Source organism: Camarhynchus parvulus, chromosome 1 (genome assembly GCF_901933205.1).
Source record: "Camarhynchus parvulus chromosome 1, STF_HiC, whole genome shotgun sequence".
Classification (NCBI taxonomy): Eukaryota; Metazoa; Chordata; class Aves; order Passeriformes; family Thraupidae; genus Camarhynchus; species Camarhynchus parvulus.
Genome location: NC_044571.1, coordinates 16,939,066 through 16,953,840, shown reverse-complemented (window position 1 = coordinate 16,953,840; position 14,775 = coordinate 16,939,066). Strand labels below are relative to the sequence as shown.

The 14,775-nt window shown below is 38.7% G+C and overlaps 1 protein-coding gene across 1 annotated transcript in view; it reads left to right on the top strand.

The window, feature by feature from the left end:
• The window catches only part of REPS2 (RALBP1 associated Eps domain containing 2), a 95,467-nt gene that overhangs the window by 46,554 nt on the left and 34,138 nt on the right, over positions 1 to 14,775 (top strand). Inside the window, 6 exon segments of the mRNA XM_030943335.1 lie at positions 81 to 223; positions 3,285 to 3,379; positions 6,673 to 6,690; positions 6,692 to 6,743; positions 8,619 to 8,684; positions 12,996 to 13,038. Coding sequence (XP_030799195.1) covers positions 81 to 223; positions 3,285 to 3,379; positions 6,673 to 6,690; positions 6,692 to 6,743; positions 8,619 to 8,684; positions 12,996 to 13,038 — 417 coding nt within the window.

Sequence of the window (14,775 nt, the reverse complement as noted above, 5' to 3'; positions counted from 1 at the left end):
GCATTTTTGTCTCCCACGTGATGGCACACGTGTTTCCCTGAGGTAACACCTTGGAAAATGTGTGCCTGTTTTACCCACAGGGAGCTGAGTGATGTGGATTGTGATGGGGCGCTGACACTCCCGGAGTTTTGTGCTGCTTTCCACCTTGTGGTTGCGAGGAAGAATGGCTACCAGCTGCCTGAGACACTGCCAGAGACACTGCTGCCTGAGTACCTTCAAGCAGGTAAAGCTCCTGGGGCAAGTCATGTCCACACAGCCATCTCAGAACTCCAACGTGTTTGTAAGACAGGTTCACCTTCCATCCTGGAATGGGCTTCTGTGCTGTGTAATAATTCTCCAGCTGCATTTAAGGCCTGTGTTTTTAATTGTGCTTATGAGGTGATTGCTGTAGAAGTCGTATATCAAAGCATAGAGATAGGGATGCAAAGTGGAATAGTTACATGCCCCTTAATGTCTGCCCCTTTTTTCCATTGTGCTTCAGGTGTCAGGACCGATGAAGAGGCAGTTGAGTGCCTGTAAAGCGAAGAGAATCCAGTAGTGCCTTTAAACTGAAAGAGGACAGGTTTATGTTAGATTTTAGGAAGAGATTGTTTACTGTGAGGGCAGTGAGTTACTGGAACAGGTTGCCCAGAGCAGCTGTGATTGCTCCATCCCTGAAAGTGTTCAAGGCCAGGTTGGATAAGGCCTAGAGCAACCTGGTCTGGTGGAAGGTGTCCCTGCCCATGGTAAGGGAGGTTGGAACTAGATAATCTTTGAAATCTCTCTCTGTGAATCCATGATACAGCTTTTAATTATTTGATGATTTTTCCTTAAAGTATCTATATCTTGAAGATTTGTTAAAAATGTTACTGGACTGCATTAGAACTTACTATGCTAGTGTATTTTTTTAGATGGAGATACTGGTTATATCAAAGGTTGATTTTTTTTGTAATTTGTTTTATGTAATCCACAGGTTCTTCTGTGGGTAGTTTGCATTAATGACAGGATTACAACAATTTGTGTAGCACAAAGATTAATTAATCCAAAATGCAACATACTTCAATAACAATGTGCAGTGAAAGACCTGCCCTTTCATTTGTTCTCTTCAGTTTTGTCTCTTTTAATTATAAATGAATGTTGAAATATATACTGTTACATCTAAAAATGTGCATGACTCTTGAGGGCAAGGAGGATTAATTACAGATGATAATTACAGTGCTAAGGGATAATATTTAAGACCTAATAAAATCTCCATTAAATTTGATGACACTGAATATATTAAAAGGCAGGAAAAGAACAAATCAAGCTGCAGTTAGGAAAATTAAATGTTGACCCTGTATCAGATTTGTGAAATAATTTCTGGTGGAGTCATGTTCCCTGTAATCCACTATATTCATATCCAAAGCAATAAGCCTCTGGAAAACATGCACTTCCAAATCTTCCATCATTTTACTCTCTCTGATTATGTTCCCCTGTCATAACTACAACTACCCTTTTCCCTCCAGGACAACCACTTTGTTCACCACTACTTTCATGCCTGGTCTCATGATGAATTGACTTGTAAACTCATCCATGCAGATTCTTTTTGGTGTGTCTTCACATTGAACCTTTTTGGAAATAACTATCTCTAGTAGCAGGGAATTCTTATGTCAGTGGGAGAAATAGAATGGTAAGCTGCAGTTGTTCCCTGGGAGTCCTCTTTTTCCCTATTTGTTCCTTTCAGCACTTAGTTCTACCATTTTCTTAGATGATTATTGTTTCATGCTATTGCATGAAACAATATGAGACCAAGCATTTCAAGCCTATCTATATGGAAGAGGTGAAAGGATTAATTATTTCTTGTGGGTCCTTTAAATACCCCAGCTAATGAACTAATTCTGGTTAATCTGAGGGTCTGAAAATATCTTGTGCTCATTCTTCTATCTGGTCAGGATTCATAAATCTGTCTTTTGAAAGACTTGCATTAATGAAAAGCAGAACATCTCAACACACTCTGAAACCGTGAATAACAGAAAAGCGTAGAGCCCTGGTTGTATTACTTCTGAAATAAAAAGTATTGACAAGAATGTAAGTTCCTCATACAGTTACCTAAAATGTTAAAAGCAATTTTCAAGAGAAATCTTGTGTATTTTTGTTTTTATAATTTGGTTTCTGTAAAATTTAGACTTTTTTTCAATTTTTTTGGCTTCTTAGGACTCCGAAGAAGAATACAGTTTTTCATTAGGTTGCTGCATTAGTTTCAGAATGAGGCATAATTTGGTTCAATTGAAGTATTTGCATCTGATAAGAGTGCTGTTAAAGCTTCAAATAAAATTACTTGTAGCAAAAAAGCATTTAAGAATGCATTAATCTTGCTAGTTTTATAGCTTGTACCATAAACTACAAGCACAACTGGTCCAAATGCTGTCCTGGCACAGCTCCATTGACAATTTGACCCACCACCTTCTTTTTGGAAGCTTTTTATTAAAACTAATTTGCAAAATCTCAAAAGCTATTTGCCCTGTGTGTAACCTACTGTACTGTAAATTCAGACAGATTTCCAAGAGCTTAATTTATTGAGATAAAATAAATGCTAGTCAAAAACTAGAAATGTGGTTGTTCTGCCTTTTAATATATTGATCTTTAAAAAAAAGATGTTTTCCAGCTCATAAGACAGATTTATCTCAGAGGAGCTAATCCCAGAGTTATACTAGCAGAAGGACCTGAGTTTGTGGGACAGAAATTCGCTTGTTGTGAATATTCCTTTGAGAAGTTAGATGTGATTTTTTCCCTTTTTTTTCCCCCTGCTCTCAATGTTGTTTAGTTGAAGGTGGTATGTACTACGGCGTCCACAGTAGTGCTTTGCTTTTTGCTGGCCTTCAATTTTAGAGTATACTGTAGATTCTACTATACTTTTCAATACTCAAAAAGTCAAAATTGCAGCTGAAGGTAATGTAAGTACCTTTAGCATTGCTAAGAGAATAAGATATAAACTATAAGATCGTTGATACTAGATTGGGAGAAGAAAACATTCCTTCCAAATTTCACCATTATTTCTACAACAGAAATTATACAAACTATCCCTTCATGACACTGACTTACTTAAAATGCAAGATATAAAGTTTTTCTTCATGGTGTTTGTCATCCATGTCTTATGGTTTAGGTCTGAGATGTAGAAATTAAGAGCAAAATTATGCTAGAACAGGTTTCTAAAAACTATGTATTAAACAAAGACGTAGTGTGTCTCCGTGTTTGGCTATGGACTGTTTTTTTGTTGGTTTGGTTTTTTTTTTTACTTTTTTATTTTCTTTTTCTTTTCCCTGCAGCTTGTTTGAAGCCTGTGCGTGACTGTGCACTGTTTGACTCTTATTCTGAGCCCTTGCCAAGCAGTCAGCAGACTCGGGACTTCAGTCGGGCAGAGGTGAGAAGGTGTAAGCTGGGTTCTTACCTTGCAGAGGGGAGGGGCTGCTCTGGCTTCATGAGACTGTGCTGTGTGAGCAGCAGGACTGTGGGTCTCTGAGAGGACTTTAGGAGTCTCTAAGCTTCTCTTAAGCTGTCTCAAACCCCCAGCTCAGCTATTTTTTCTGTGTATGGAAAGGGCTGACAGGCTTTTCAAGAGATACTCCCACATAAGAGTTCACAGTAGTCACTGATGGACTTGAGAGATGCTGGAATCTTCAGAGAAATAGGCTCTGCCTGCTGGTGTCCTGCAGGGTGGCTGCAGGAGGGGCAATGGGGCACATGGGCTGTGTTCAGGTGAAGTATCTGCTCAGTCTGAATTGGTTGAAAATATGAGGCTTCAGCACAGATCTAGAATCATAAAATCATCTAGTTTGGAAAAGACTTCCAAGATCTTCAATTCCAACTGTTAGCTTAGCACGGCCTTCTTTCAGATAGTTGTACAGAGCGATAAAGTCATCCTGAGCATCCTTTTCTCCAGGATAAACAACCCCAACTCCCTTGGGCACTCCTTCTGTGCTCTGGACCCTCCACCAGCTCCATTGCCCTTTGAACACACACCAGTGTCTTTTCTTGCAGTGAGAGGCCCACAGCTGAACACAGTAGGTTTGTTTGGATGGAACAGGGGCTTTGGATTAGATCTCCAGAGCTCCCTTCCAAACCCAATCGTTGTATGATGCCATGAAGTCTGCTGCAAGCAAAACTGAATGAAGGAGAAGAGTTTAACACTGAGGTTAAAATCCCAAACTTTTGAAAACCCTGTAGAGCTGAGCAAATCATGGCCACTGAGTTTTGCCTGAATATTGCAACTCTCAATATAAGTGCTGTGGGATTTAAAGGTTTAGTGTTAAGGTAGTAAATCAAGTGGCAGACTGACTGCAGGAACCAGCCCTTCTGACACTCTTCCAAGTTTAAAAATAATGGTGTGTCATGGCAGCTCAGCAAGGCTGTTCTCCAGCTATTTCCTCCCAGTGCCTTGCTCTGGGGGGTCCCTGGGTCAGAACCCAGCTGCTCCCTCATCAAATCCATCTTGGTAGTGGTACCACCAAACAGAATCTCCCAAGCTTCTATGGAGTACAGTGTTCACTTTGAGCAATGCTGCAGCCAGCAGGTTGAGCACCCAGTGTATCTTCTGGAACTGTTAAAATATATGTTGTATCCCTGGGAGGTGTGGCTCATCCTACAGCAGCTTGGCCAAAGCACAGCAGCCACGCTGGGCTTTGAAAGCAGTTCTGCATATCTGGTAGTGCAGGGTGCTGGTATGTTGGCAGCATGGGCAGGTCCTTTACCAGGGTCACCTAATCCCTTGTTTATGACCCTATTTTGAGTAGCTTGAAACCTAAAATATAAAAGAAGATACAGCTATAATATAGGATTAAATTATATTTGAAACGCAAACAAACATATGATTATGTATCTTTCATACACATAATTTAAAAGCTTCAGTTTACATTGTCCAAGATTAATGGACTTCAAAATCTCCTCAAAAGTGATTTGAGAATCATTTTGACTTGATTTTTTTTTGTTCAACTTAATGTTTTTACATTCAGAATTAATACACTGAATGAATATCATTTGGAAAGTCAGTAATTCATCTTCCATTCATCTCCCTCAGTGGGAAGTGCAGCAATTCACTGTTGCAATTTCCTTTTTATCTTGGCTAGTGGAGGAATTATACTTTAGATACTTGATCACTACATTAACAATATTATATTATCAATGCAATCTGTTATGCATTGCCTCCATGTCTTTTTAAATTTCCACTTATCATCCATTCAGGCTATTTAATTTCATTTCAGATGCCTGTTTTTACTGTGACTGCTGAATTACAATACTGCAATAAAATAGAAGCAGTTCCTGAATGCATTCATAAAGAAAATAATGGCAGGAGACACGTCAGCTGCATGCTAGGCTCTGTTAAACTTGAAAAACACACCAAGGCTGCTGATATTATGCTTGGGAGTGACACGGGTGACTGATTTCTGTTTACCAAGGAAGTTTTGTCTTCACAGTTTGGTTTTTTTCCTCAAGTTTTTTGTCTCCCACTCTCCTTTGGTTCTTTTCTGCAAGTTTTCTCACTGCCAAAATCCTAAAGTTAAAACATACATAAAATGATTGGCTGGGGTTTCTCTGGGCTCCCTCAGAAATGTCATGCTCGCAGTTCATTGAAATCTCTGAAAGTCATTCCATCAATTAAAGCATGCATTGAGTTAGGTCTGTGGTCTCATGTTCTTCACTTGAGTATCAGGGCTAGCTATGGGTGTGAAATGTTTTGTTCATACATTTTCAGAGTCCTCAAGCCATATTTTTGCTGTGTTGCTCTCTCAGAAGTACTAGGGTATTCCATACCTCAGAAACTTTGTAAAACAAATCTCAGTGATTTTACTGTGGAGTTTTCCTTTCTGAACTGAGTTGAGTTTTTTGTGGTCTTATAAAAATGTCTACAAAATCTAGTTTACTCAATTCATTTGTTTAGGCCAAATTTATTTCAGGACATTTTCAGGTCAAACCTTTTCCATACTCCCTGGGAAAAAAACCAGCATCACTTAATATTTATAGAAGTTTAGGGTTTCTGATATTTGCTTGAATATTTGGTTGCAGAGAGTATTCTTGTTCTCACAGATAATAGAGGTAGAATTTGTTCCAGCAGAAGCTCCAAGAACAAAATGCCTATAAGTTGCTGCTGAAATAACAGAAAATCAAGGAATAAGACTGGGGAGAAATTTCCTGATTTCCTATCAAAGGCTTGAATGGGCCTCCAACAGACTTGCTAATGAAATTTGTTTTTCCCATCTCTGTGACTGCAACTTGAAAGAAAAGAGTAGTTCAAGGATCAGCCACATCAGCCAGGAGCCTTTAAAGCATAAGGCTCTGCAGTACAGCTGGAATTCTGGTTAGAGAGACTTTTCTCATGGAGACTGGAGAAGCTTTCATCTACCCTTACACAGGTGTTAATATGGCTCTGTTGGGAGAAGTCTCTCCTTACATACCTTCAGTTGTGAAGTCCTTACCTCCTTCAGTTGTTCACTGCTGAAGTGCTCCTTAAACTAATTTCTGGTGTGGAACTGCTGTACCTTGAAAAGTAGAGTTATATTGTCTTTCTGTAGGTTTTCTATTCTTCTGTATCTAACAAAGAAATTGTGGTGCAAGAGCAAGTGTCACCATTATTTGTGTTGATCTGTATTCTTAAATATTTGTCTGTGCAAATGTACAAGCTGTAACAATCAGTGTAATTAACAAGTCTTCTATCTTTAGAAGTCAGCAGCTGAAGAAGGTACCTGATAACTCTGCCCTATTACAGGATGGAAAGAAAGATGACAAACAAGGTATTCAAATAAATAACTTTTTTCCATTAGGGATTAAATTTTGTGTGTTTTTAGTAAGCCCCTATGTTTGCTGGATGTGTTTAATTTCTAAGCTGGCTGTGTGTTGCTAAAGATTTAAAGAGACAGCTCACCACAGCTGAGATGAAGATAAATAAATGGAGGGGTTTGCTTCAAAATTAGTTCTATCATATGTGAGTGATATGAAATACACCTTCTAAAATATGTCTAGCCCTAAGGCAATTAACGTTGTGCTTCTACTTAAACAAAATTTTAATTGTTATCAGGAATTTTTTAAGAGTAAAGATTACACTGTGTCAAATTTTCCATTTCCATTTTTGCAAGAAACACCAACACTTCAAAATCAGTTTTTACTCCTATTTGAAAAAAATAATCCCTGTATTTTCTTGCAAAATGAAAGTTTTAGTCAAATTGGACTGAAAAAATTCATTGATTCATTCATTTCAATAGACATCCATCAGCAGCAAGTCATGTGAAATTGAAGTGATCTTTCTCTTTTTTACTGCAGTAGCCTTTATGGCTTCCAGAATTGGCACTGGATCATCACACACCCATTCATTCCCTTTTATATTCCCTTTTCCCTGTTCTTACTTGCTGTGCCACTGTTGTAGAAAGAAAATAGTTGTGGTTATTCTGTTGCCTGATTCTCAGAGGTGCAGATTATGTATGAATTAAAATAAAAAATATCTCGGCCTCCCAGATGTCCACACGTTAAGGTTGCATCAGAGCTGTGAGACCAGGTAGTCCACATTCCTGATTCACCTGCCACACTCAGGTGTGACGGAGTTTGACAGATTCCCAGTGTCCCCTTTTCAAAGAAAGTTTGTCAAGGGTTGACATGCGTTTGTAAAACATTTTGACACGTCAGCATATTCCAAGAAATCGGTGTTTTGTTGACAAGGTTTGTTTTGTTGTAAAATGTACAATGAACCAGAGAAGGACTTGAACCTTGAAGGTTATTGCTGTGAATTATCTAGGGAAGATTTACTTCTTAGTAAGGGAATATTTTTCCCTGTTCAGATGGCAAAGTTGTGCTGTGATTTTTGTAGCTGACATGTTAAGTCAGCCTGGGAACCTGTTTTGAGACATGCGGTCCTCCGTCAGGGCTGAAGATATATGCTGTATTTATGACACAGACTGCTACCTTTTCAGCCAAAGAACAAATACTTTTGTTCTTCCTCTTATTACTATTCTGACAAACATGTGAACAGATCACTCTACTAACTGACGGGATCCCTCCAGAAGTCAAGAACCTGCAGTTCAGGGCAGTAGAAGCAAATTTTCCTGCATTTTCAAAAGTATCCAAATAAATTAAATTCACTTTGGTTATTATGTAGTTAAATTTGGAAGATAATGTAAACTGAACTGGGTTACAAGACCCAAAACTTTTCCCACATGTTTTGGTAGATAAAGGCAGATCATAGAGCAGGTCAGGTTGGAAGGGACATCAGATTCAACCTCCTTGCTAAAGCAGGCTCGTCCTAGAGCAGGAGAGATTTCATTCCAAGTGCTCATTTAACACTAAGTGTCACAGTTCATCATTAAAAACTCCTTTAGAAAGGATACGAAGGGGAATGTGGAAGGGGAATAAGCACTCAACTCCACAAATTCTCAGAATTTGAGATTATTTGGGATCTTGAGAATAGGTCTTTCTTTCTGGTCTTGACTGCTGTGCTCTTGGAAATTGTTACTTGTTTGAGTACTTCAGTTTTCTGAGGGTATTTGGCTACTTTTCAAGTATGTTTGGCATTATAAGATGTCTAATACCAGTTTAGGTGTTCCTTTCTCAGACCTGATACTTCTAAGTTTTCCTCACACATACTTGAATTAATTATATTTTCTTTTTTTTTCCATAAGCTGTTAAAGTAAGCACTACTCTCAAAACTATACCAAAGGAATTTCAGCACTTGACTGTGAAAGCAGGTAAGGAAAAAATTGCCATGTGTTACTTGCATGAGAATTTTGACCAAGTATTTCTATATCACAGTAAGCCTAAATTAGTGTAACTTGATTAATTTTTGAAAGAACTTTTTGCTCTTGTACTACTTTCCTACTGATATTAGCTTTTACCTTATAATGATTACTATTTGTAAGATAAATATTAATTACCTTTTCAGGTTGTGAAAAGGTTTTCTTGCTTTCTTTCCCTCATTGTTAGTGTATGGGTTCTTCCTGTGTGGAAAATGTTTTAAACTGTTTTAAAGATTCTGAAGCTCTTCTGTGCTACAAATAAGATGCAAGAGCATGAATATTGTACCTCTTGGTAAAAATTCATCTGAAGTGTAGAATAACTATGTAATGTTTTGGTAACTATTCTGAAATTTCTTTGTTTTCCCTGTTTCTTTGTGAAAGCTCAGCTTTCCTATTTTGTGTCAAGGAGTTACAGGACAGTGAGCCTTTGGAAACACTTGAGGCACTTAAGACACTGCTGCAATCTTTTGATTCAGGGCTTGTTTCTTTGTTGAAGCCACTCCTGATTTTTCTCTCTCTAGCTCCAAAGTACACTCCTTGTTCCTGTCATTCTGGAAAATGTTATTTTTGGAACAGCATATGTCAAAATTACTTATTTGCTCCAGAAACTTCCCATGCATTCAGTTCAGTTCATCAGACCTCACTTGCCTTCCTCTTTGTTAATCTCTTTCTACAGTGGTAAGAATGTTTGTAAGCCCTCCCTGGTCCCAGTCAAGCTAAAATCTTGCTTTCTCTTCCTTTTGCATGGATGTTTTTTCTCATGAAGATATCCTTGATTAAGAAAATGGACCCCACATGTCTGTCACAGCAGTTTTGTCTTATAGCTCGATTTATTCATGGCTGCTCAACAGCTGCATGCCTCATTTCCCAAATCTTTTTTTCCTGGCTTCTTCCCAAACACTTGGAAGCTGCCAGATTTGCTATCTTCAGCTTCTATTCTCAAAAGATTGCTGCTTCTCATTTAACACACACACACACACACACACACACACACACACACACACACACACACACACACACACTTTTGCACATCCCTCTCAGGGAAAGGAGAAGGTGGTTGCATGACTTTCTGTTCTGTTCTCCTTCCCCTGGTTTTGCCCAGGAACACAGGGGAGTTTTACTTTCAGTTCAGCAATTCTGTCTTGAGTACATTTAGGAAAAAACTTACTGTCACCTGCACATCTCCTTCCCCTGTGTCTTTCATCTCCTGGTCAGGGAGTCTTCCCCATGCTGCTGTGCTCTCCAGCAGTGTTGCTGTGTTTGTATACCAAGGGGCACAGTGGCAGAATTTCACTCCATCATCGTAGCTCCTGTCCCTGCAGGATTCCACTCTTGCTGTGTTGCTCATTGAGGATTTGAGCCAGCACATTCTCAGGTTGCATGCTACAACTGGTGTGAAAAGTAAAAATGTTTATCTCCAGTCAAGTAGATGCAGCACAGTAATTGAGTGGTTGTTTCAGAATCAGTCACCATTCTGAAAGGTCGTTGTAATCATTAACCTCCAGCATGGAAACTCATTTGGGATGATGTGGGAGAAATTCTTTGCTTCTTTGGTTATTCATTTAGGCTGTTTATGTAAACTCAGGAAAGATGATAGTCTGTGAAAGTTTTCTTCTCCATCAGAAGGTCTGGAAATTTGAAATCAGTACGAACTTTATATGCTCAGCATTCTGAATATCTAGCCAGTTTATTTAGACTCCTAAGTGAGGATCATTGTTGACCTTAGGCTTTTAAAGGATTGAGGGCCAAATTTCCAAGCATTTAAATCATACTTTTCTCCTTGGATGACCAATAAGAGATGAGTTGTTGATGTTGACTCATGGGGAATGCTTTGTTTTTTTTTTAGTCTTTCACCTTTTTCAACACAATTTTTCTACCTCATCTTAAGCCTGTAAAACAAGGAGGCAGCTGTTGAGTGTAAGATGTTAGGCTACAGTTAAAAGTTATCAAATCAGTGTCCTTCAAAATGTTAAAATGAAGTTGTCTTGCAAGAGGACTGCAGGAGCAGCTCAACACCCAAACCAGGAACTTCTGTAATTACTGTAGACCAAGCTGCTCATTCCATCAGGCTCTGCTACTCCAGGAATTGTGCAAACTTTTGAATAATCAATGTAAATAATTTACTCAACAGGTTTAACTTATCCATTTCATGAAAGTTAGGCTTCTGTAACCATAGCAGTAAAAATATGGAACACATGTGAACTGGATAAATAGTTCTGTATCATCTTGAATTATTTTGTCATGTATGTGTATAAATCTGCACCTCAGACATGAAGTGTGTACACACTGAATGTGCCAAAATAGCTGCATGTTTCTTGGAAATCCTGCCACAATTATTTGTATGTCCTAATAATAAACTACCTGCTTCATAGTATTTTTTGTATTATGCTACTTCTTTTGAAAGGAAAGCTAAGTCTGGGTATTCTGTAATTGTAGCCTTGAATTACCTACTTTTTCAAAAGCTTAAAAAGAAAATCCTTGGCAGTGGCATTCTATTGCTATCATTTTTTATTAGTAGTCATTTTGGAATTCTCTCTTCCTTATGTGCTTTCCTGTTTACCTCAACAGGATGTCCTTGGAGAGTCTGAATGTCAGTTTTACCTGCGGGTTTTTTATTTGAAAGGCTTTCCAGAATAGAATTACAGTCTCCATAAGAGAAGGAAAATTTGAAGAGTCTTAAGCATGGTCTAGCTTAGAAAGGATTTATACTTCCTATTTCTAAGTGGCATATTTAATAATTGTGCCTGTAATTTAATAATCAGCAATTTCAGCATTGGAAAATTGGGTCATATGGCTGTAGGGAAGCAGTGTCTGAAGTTGTATTCGCTGGGAGTTTGACACAGAGAGAGGGAGGAGGATTATCACCACTGCATATTTTAATATTAATTCCCTCGCCCTTCTTTAGTTGCTAGGAAGAGTTTGTTGCAGAGAAATCTGGAATGACTATGAACCAGTTTGGTGATGACAATCTACTGGAACTTGGTTTTTAAGTGGTCACTGCCAGCTGCAGTGGGGTTTATTCTATCCAAAACACCAACTAGCTCTGCATGATCCTAAAAGCAGTTTCTTTTATGAAGAGCTGTTGTGTGGCTGTACATGTGCCATATGCTGCTACTTGTCTTCTGTGAGCCTAAAGCCTCCTATGGATGGTCTGTGCAGTAGTACAGTGCAAGCCATTAAAAGCTCAGTATTTGCCAGCTGCTGCCACAGGCACCTCCTGCTCTGTGGTTTGGAGGATCCATTGTATTCTCAGGTAGTGCTCTGTGGTAGCTGATGATAAATGCTCTGTAGTAGCTGGTGATAAATGCCTGACTTGAAAGTAGGCATATATCTGAAGGGAGCTAGAAATTCTGACAATTATTTTTTTTATTTTCTCTTGAGTGTTGTACCTTGATTAGTAGACTGAGAAAAACACAAGGATTCACTTTGTATGTGCACTGGGATCATTGATGCTGCTGTAATACCTTAAGGATATCTCAGTGGGATGAATTTGAAAGCAATTGTGCAGATATGTTTTCTCAAAATTATCTGATTCTAGTAAGGAGAGTAATAGAAAAGACAATGTAAAGCAAGGAACAGCCTCAAGGAATTACCTAGAGATGATAATTCAGCACTGTTGTTTTCCTATCACATAAAACCTGCATGTGGCAGGATATTTGGAATTCATCCAAATAACAAAAACCCTTTTTTACATTAATGGAAATATGTTTGATCAACATTTAGACTTAAAAGCTTTCTTTTATTCATATACCTTTTGTTCCCAAGGTCAAAACAGTCTCAACATGACATGTTAGTATTTTGTAATGGGTGATGTACATTTATACTAATTAGTTGAAGTATTTAGGAAGGACATACATTTTTGTGCTTTTGGAAGCAGACAAGTAGTAGATTAAGAGTTCTGGACTAAGAGCAAGAAGTTTTCTATAAAAAGTTTATGTTGTTCCTTACATTGCTGTATCACAACTTACATCCATGACTACAGGTCAGAGCTACCAAACCTATTCCTCTTCCTGTATTCTGGTAACCAAATTGAAAAGGTGAAGCTCTCACTACATGTTGGCTTTTGAATTCTTAGGATATTCTCACACTACAAAAACAACGGGGAAGGAGAAGTGAAAATCAATCCCCGTTGCTCATGTGAGATGAGTATACTCTCACATCCACATTTGCAGCACTCACATGTTTAATGACACTGATTCTGAAGCTAAAGACATTTATTTAAAATATGATGTTTTAGCAGTTCTTTTTTCTTTTCTATTCCAGCTGCTCAAGAACCTAATGCACTCAGAGCCAGACCAAGATCCAGGTACTGCTTTCACTCCAGTTTCAGGAAAAGGCATATGTTATTCTGGTGTTAGATACCAGGCATCAGAACTGGTTTGGATTTTTTTTTTTTTAATTGGTGTTGTGCTGCAAGTACAGCTCAGATCAGACAGATTTACCAGAAGGAATCTGTAAGCTATAGACCCTACATGAATACCATGCTAGGGCCCCATGATCTCTGGTCATAAGGTGCTGGAAGTTTTGCCTATCTGCCCAGCCCTGCTGCCTTGTCAGGGAGGTGGCTGCCTCCAGCCCAGCCCCAGGGTCGTTGTGGCAGGAGAGCTGGGACCATCCCATTGCAGGGAACATCCTCAGCAGTTCTGTGCTCTTGCAACCTGCACAGTGATTTCAGATGGAGGGAGGCACTGCACATTCACATGGAGGGAGGCACTGCAGAAACAGCAGTAGTAGCTCAGCTCTCGGCTGTGGGTGAGTGAATTCTTTTATTGGCATCCATGTGCTTGGCTGTGGTTGGTTGGTGTGTGATGGAAGGACTTCAGGACTGTTGTGTGCTAGAAATGACACCTGCTGAATTTGGGTGTTTGAAAGAAAAGGGAAACCTGTGCCAGAAAACACTGTATATAAATGGATTACATCTTGGGTTGATTGTCACCTACTGGTGTGTAGCCATATTGTTAATTCACCTTCAACTTTTTATTTTTGGTGCTAGTTAGAAGGCTGTGCTTGGGATTTTTTTGCTTGGATAATGAAGTATAATCAGAAGCTGTCTGCTTACAGTCTTGTCAAAGCCAGCTAGTAAGAGAGGATCAGCTATAAGCATGGTGATTGAGGATTGAAATCCTCTGTTCTTAGGACATATATTCAGGACGGCTGAACTGCCTTGTGTGCTGTTTTTCTGCTGCTAGCCAAAGCTTTTTAGTTTCTGCAGAGTTTTAATTTTTCTTGCTGTGTTACTAAATTGCAAATATGCAAAAAATGTGCACAAATACATAGAACACTAAATGCTTAAACAAGCTCAGAAAAAGTCACTTGAATGTGACTGCTCTGTCACATGTGGCTGTCTCACATCTGACTGTATGTAAGTGCTTCAGTGCAGAAGTTGAGACTAAAGGTGCTTGAGCACATCCTTGAACTCAGACCTGCTGTGCTTGTTGGAAATGGGATGAAATACCATAGAGAGATTTATTTTTCTCTTCAAAGAATGATTGGGATGTTAGGAAAAAATGTGTATTAATGGACTTCAAAACCAAACCAGATACTGAACCAGATATTCAGTAACTGAGAAAACAAATAAAAACAGTGAAAAAATTTGTGGTGTGGAACAAGAGGGTGGAGTAAATCAGTGATTCAGGCTCCTTTAAGAAAAATTGTGGGACTGCTGGGAAAGCCATCTATGTGCATGAACTGTTTACTGACTGTGAGTTGACAGGATGTTGCATCTCATTGTAGCAATCCAAATGATATGCACAGTATTGTTAAATCTGTGATGAAGACACATAACCCCAGCTGGGGAGATATATAAGTTTGGTTAGAAATTTCTTTATTTATGAAGAAAAAAAAAGAGTAGTTCTAGAAAAGCAAAAGAAGCACTGAGTAGGAGAAAAGTTGAGGGGCTGGATCAGAAAACTGGGGGAGCAGGAATATCAAATCCTGATAAACCTCTCCCTAAAGAAGATCTTGAATGGGATTTGAATGGAGATGTTGGATTAAAAGGAGTAAAAGTGTTGACTTCATATGGAATTCATCATGGAGTGGAAAA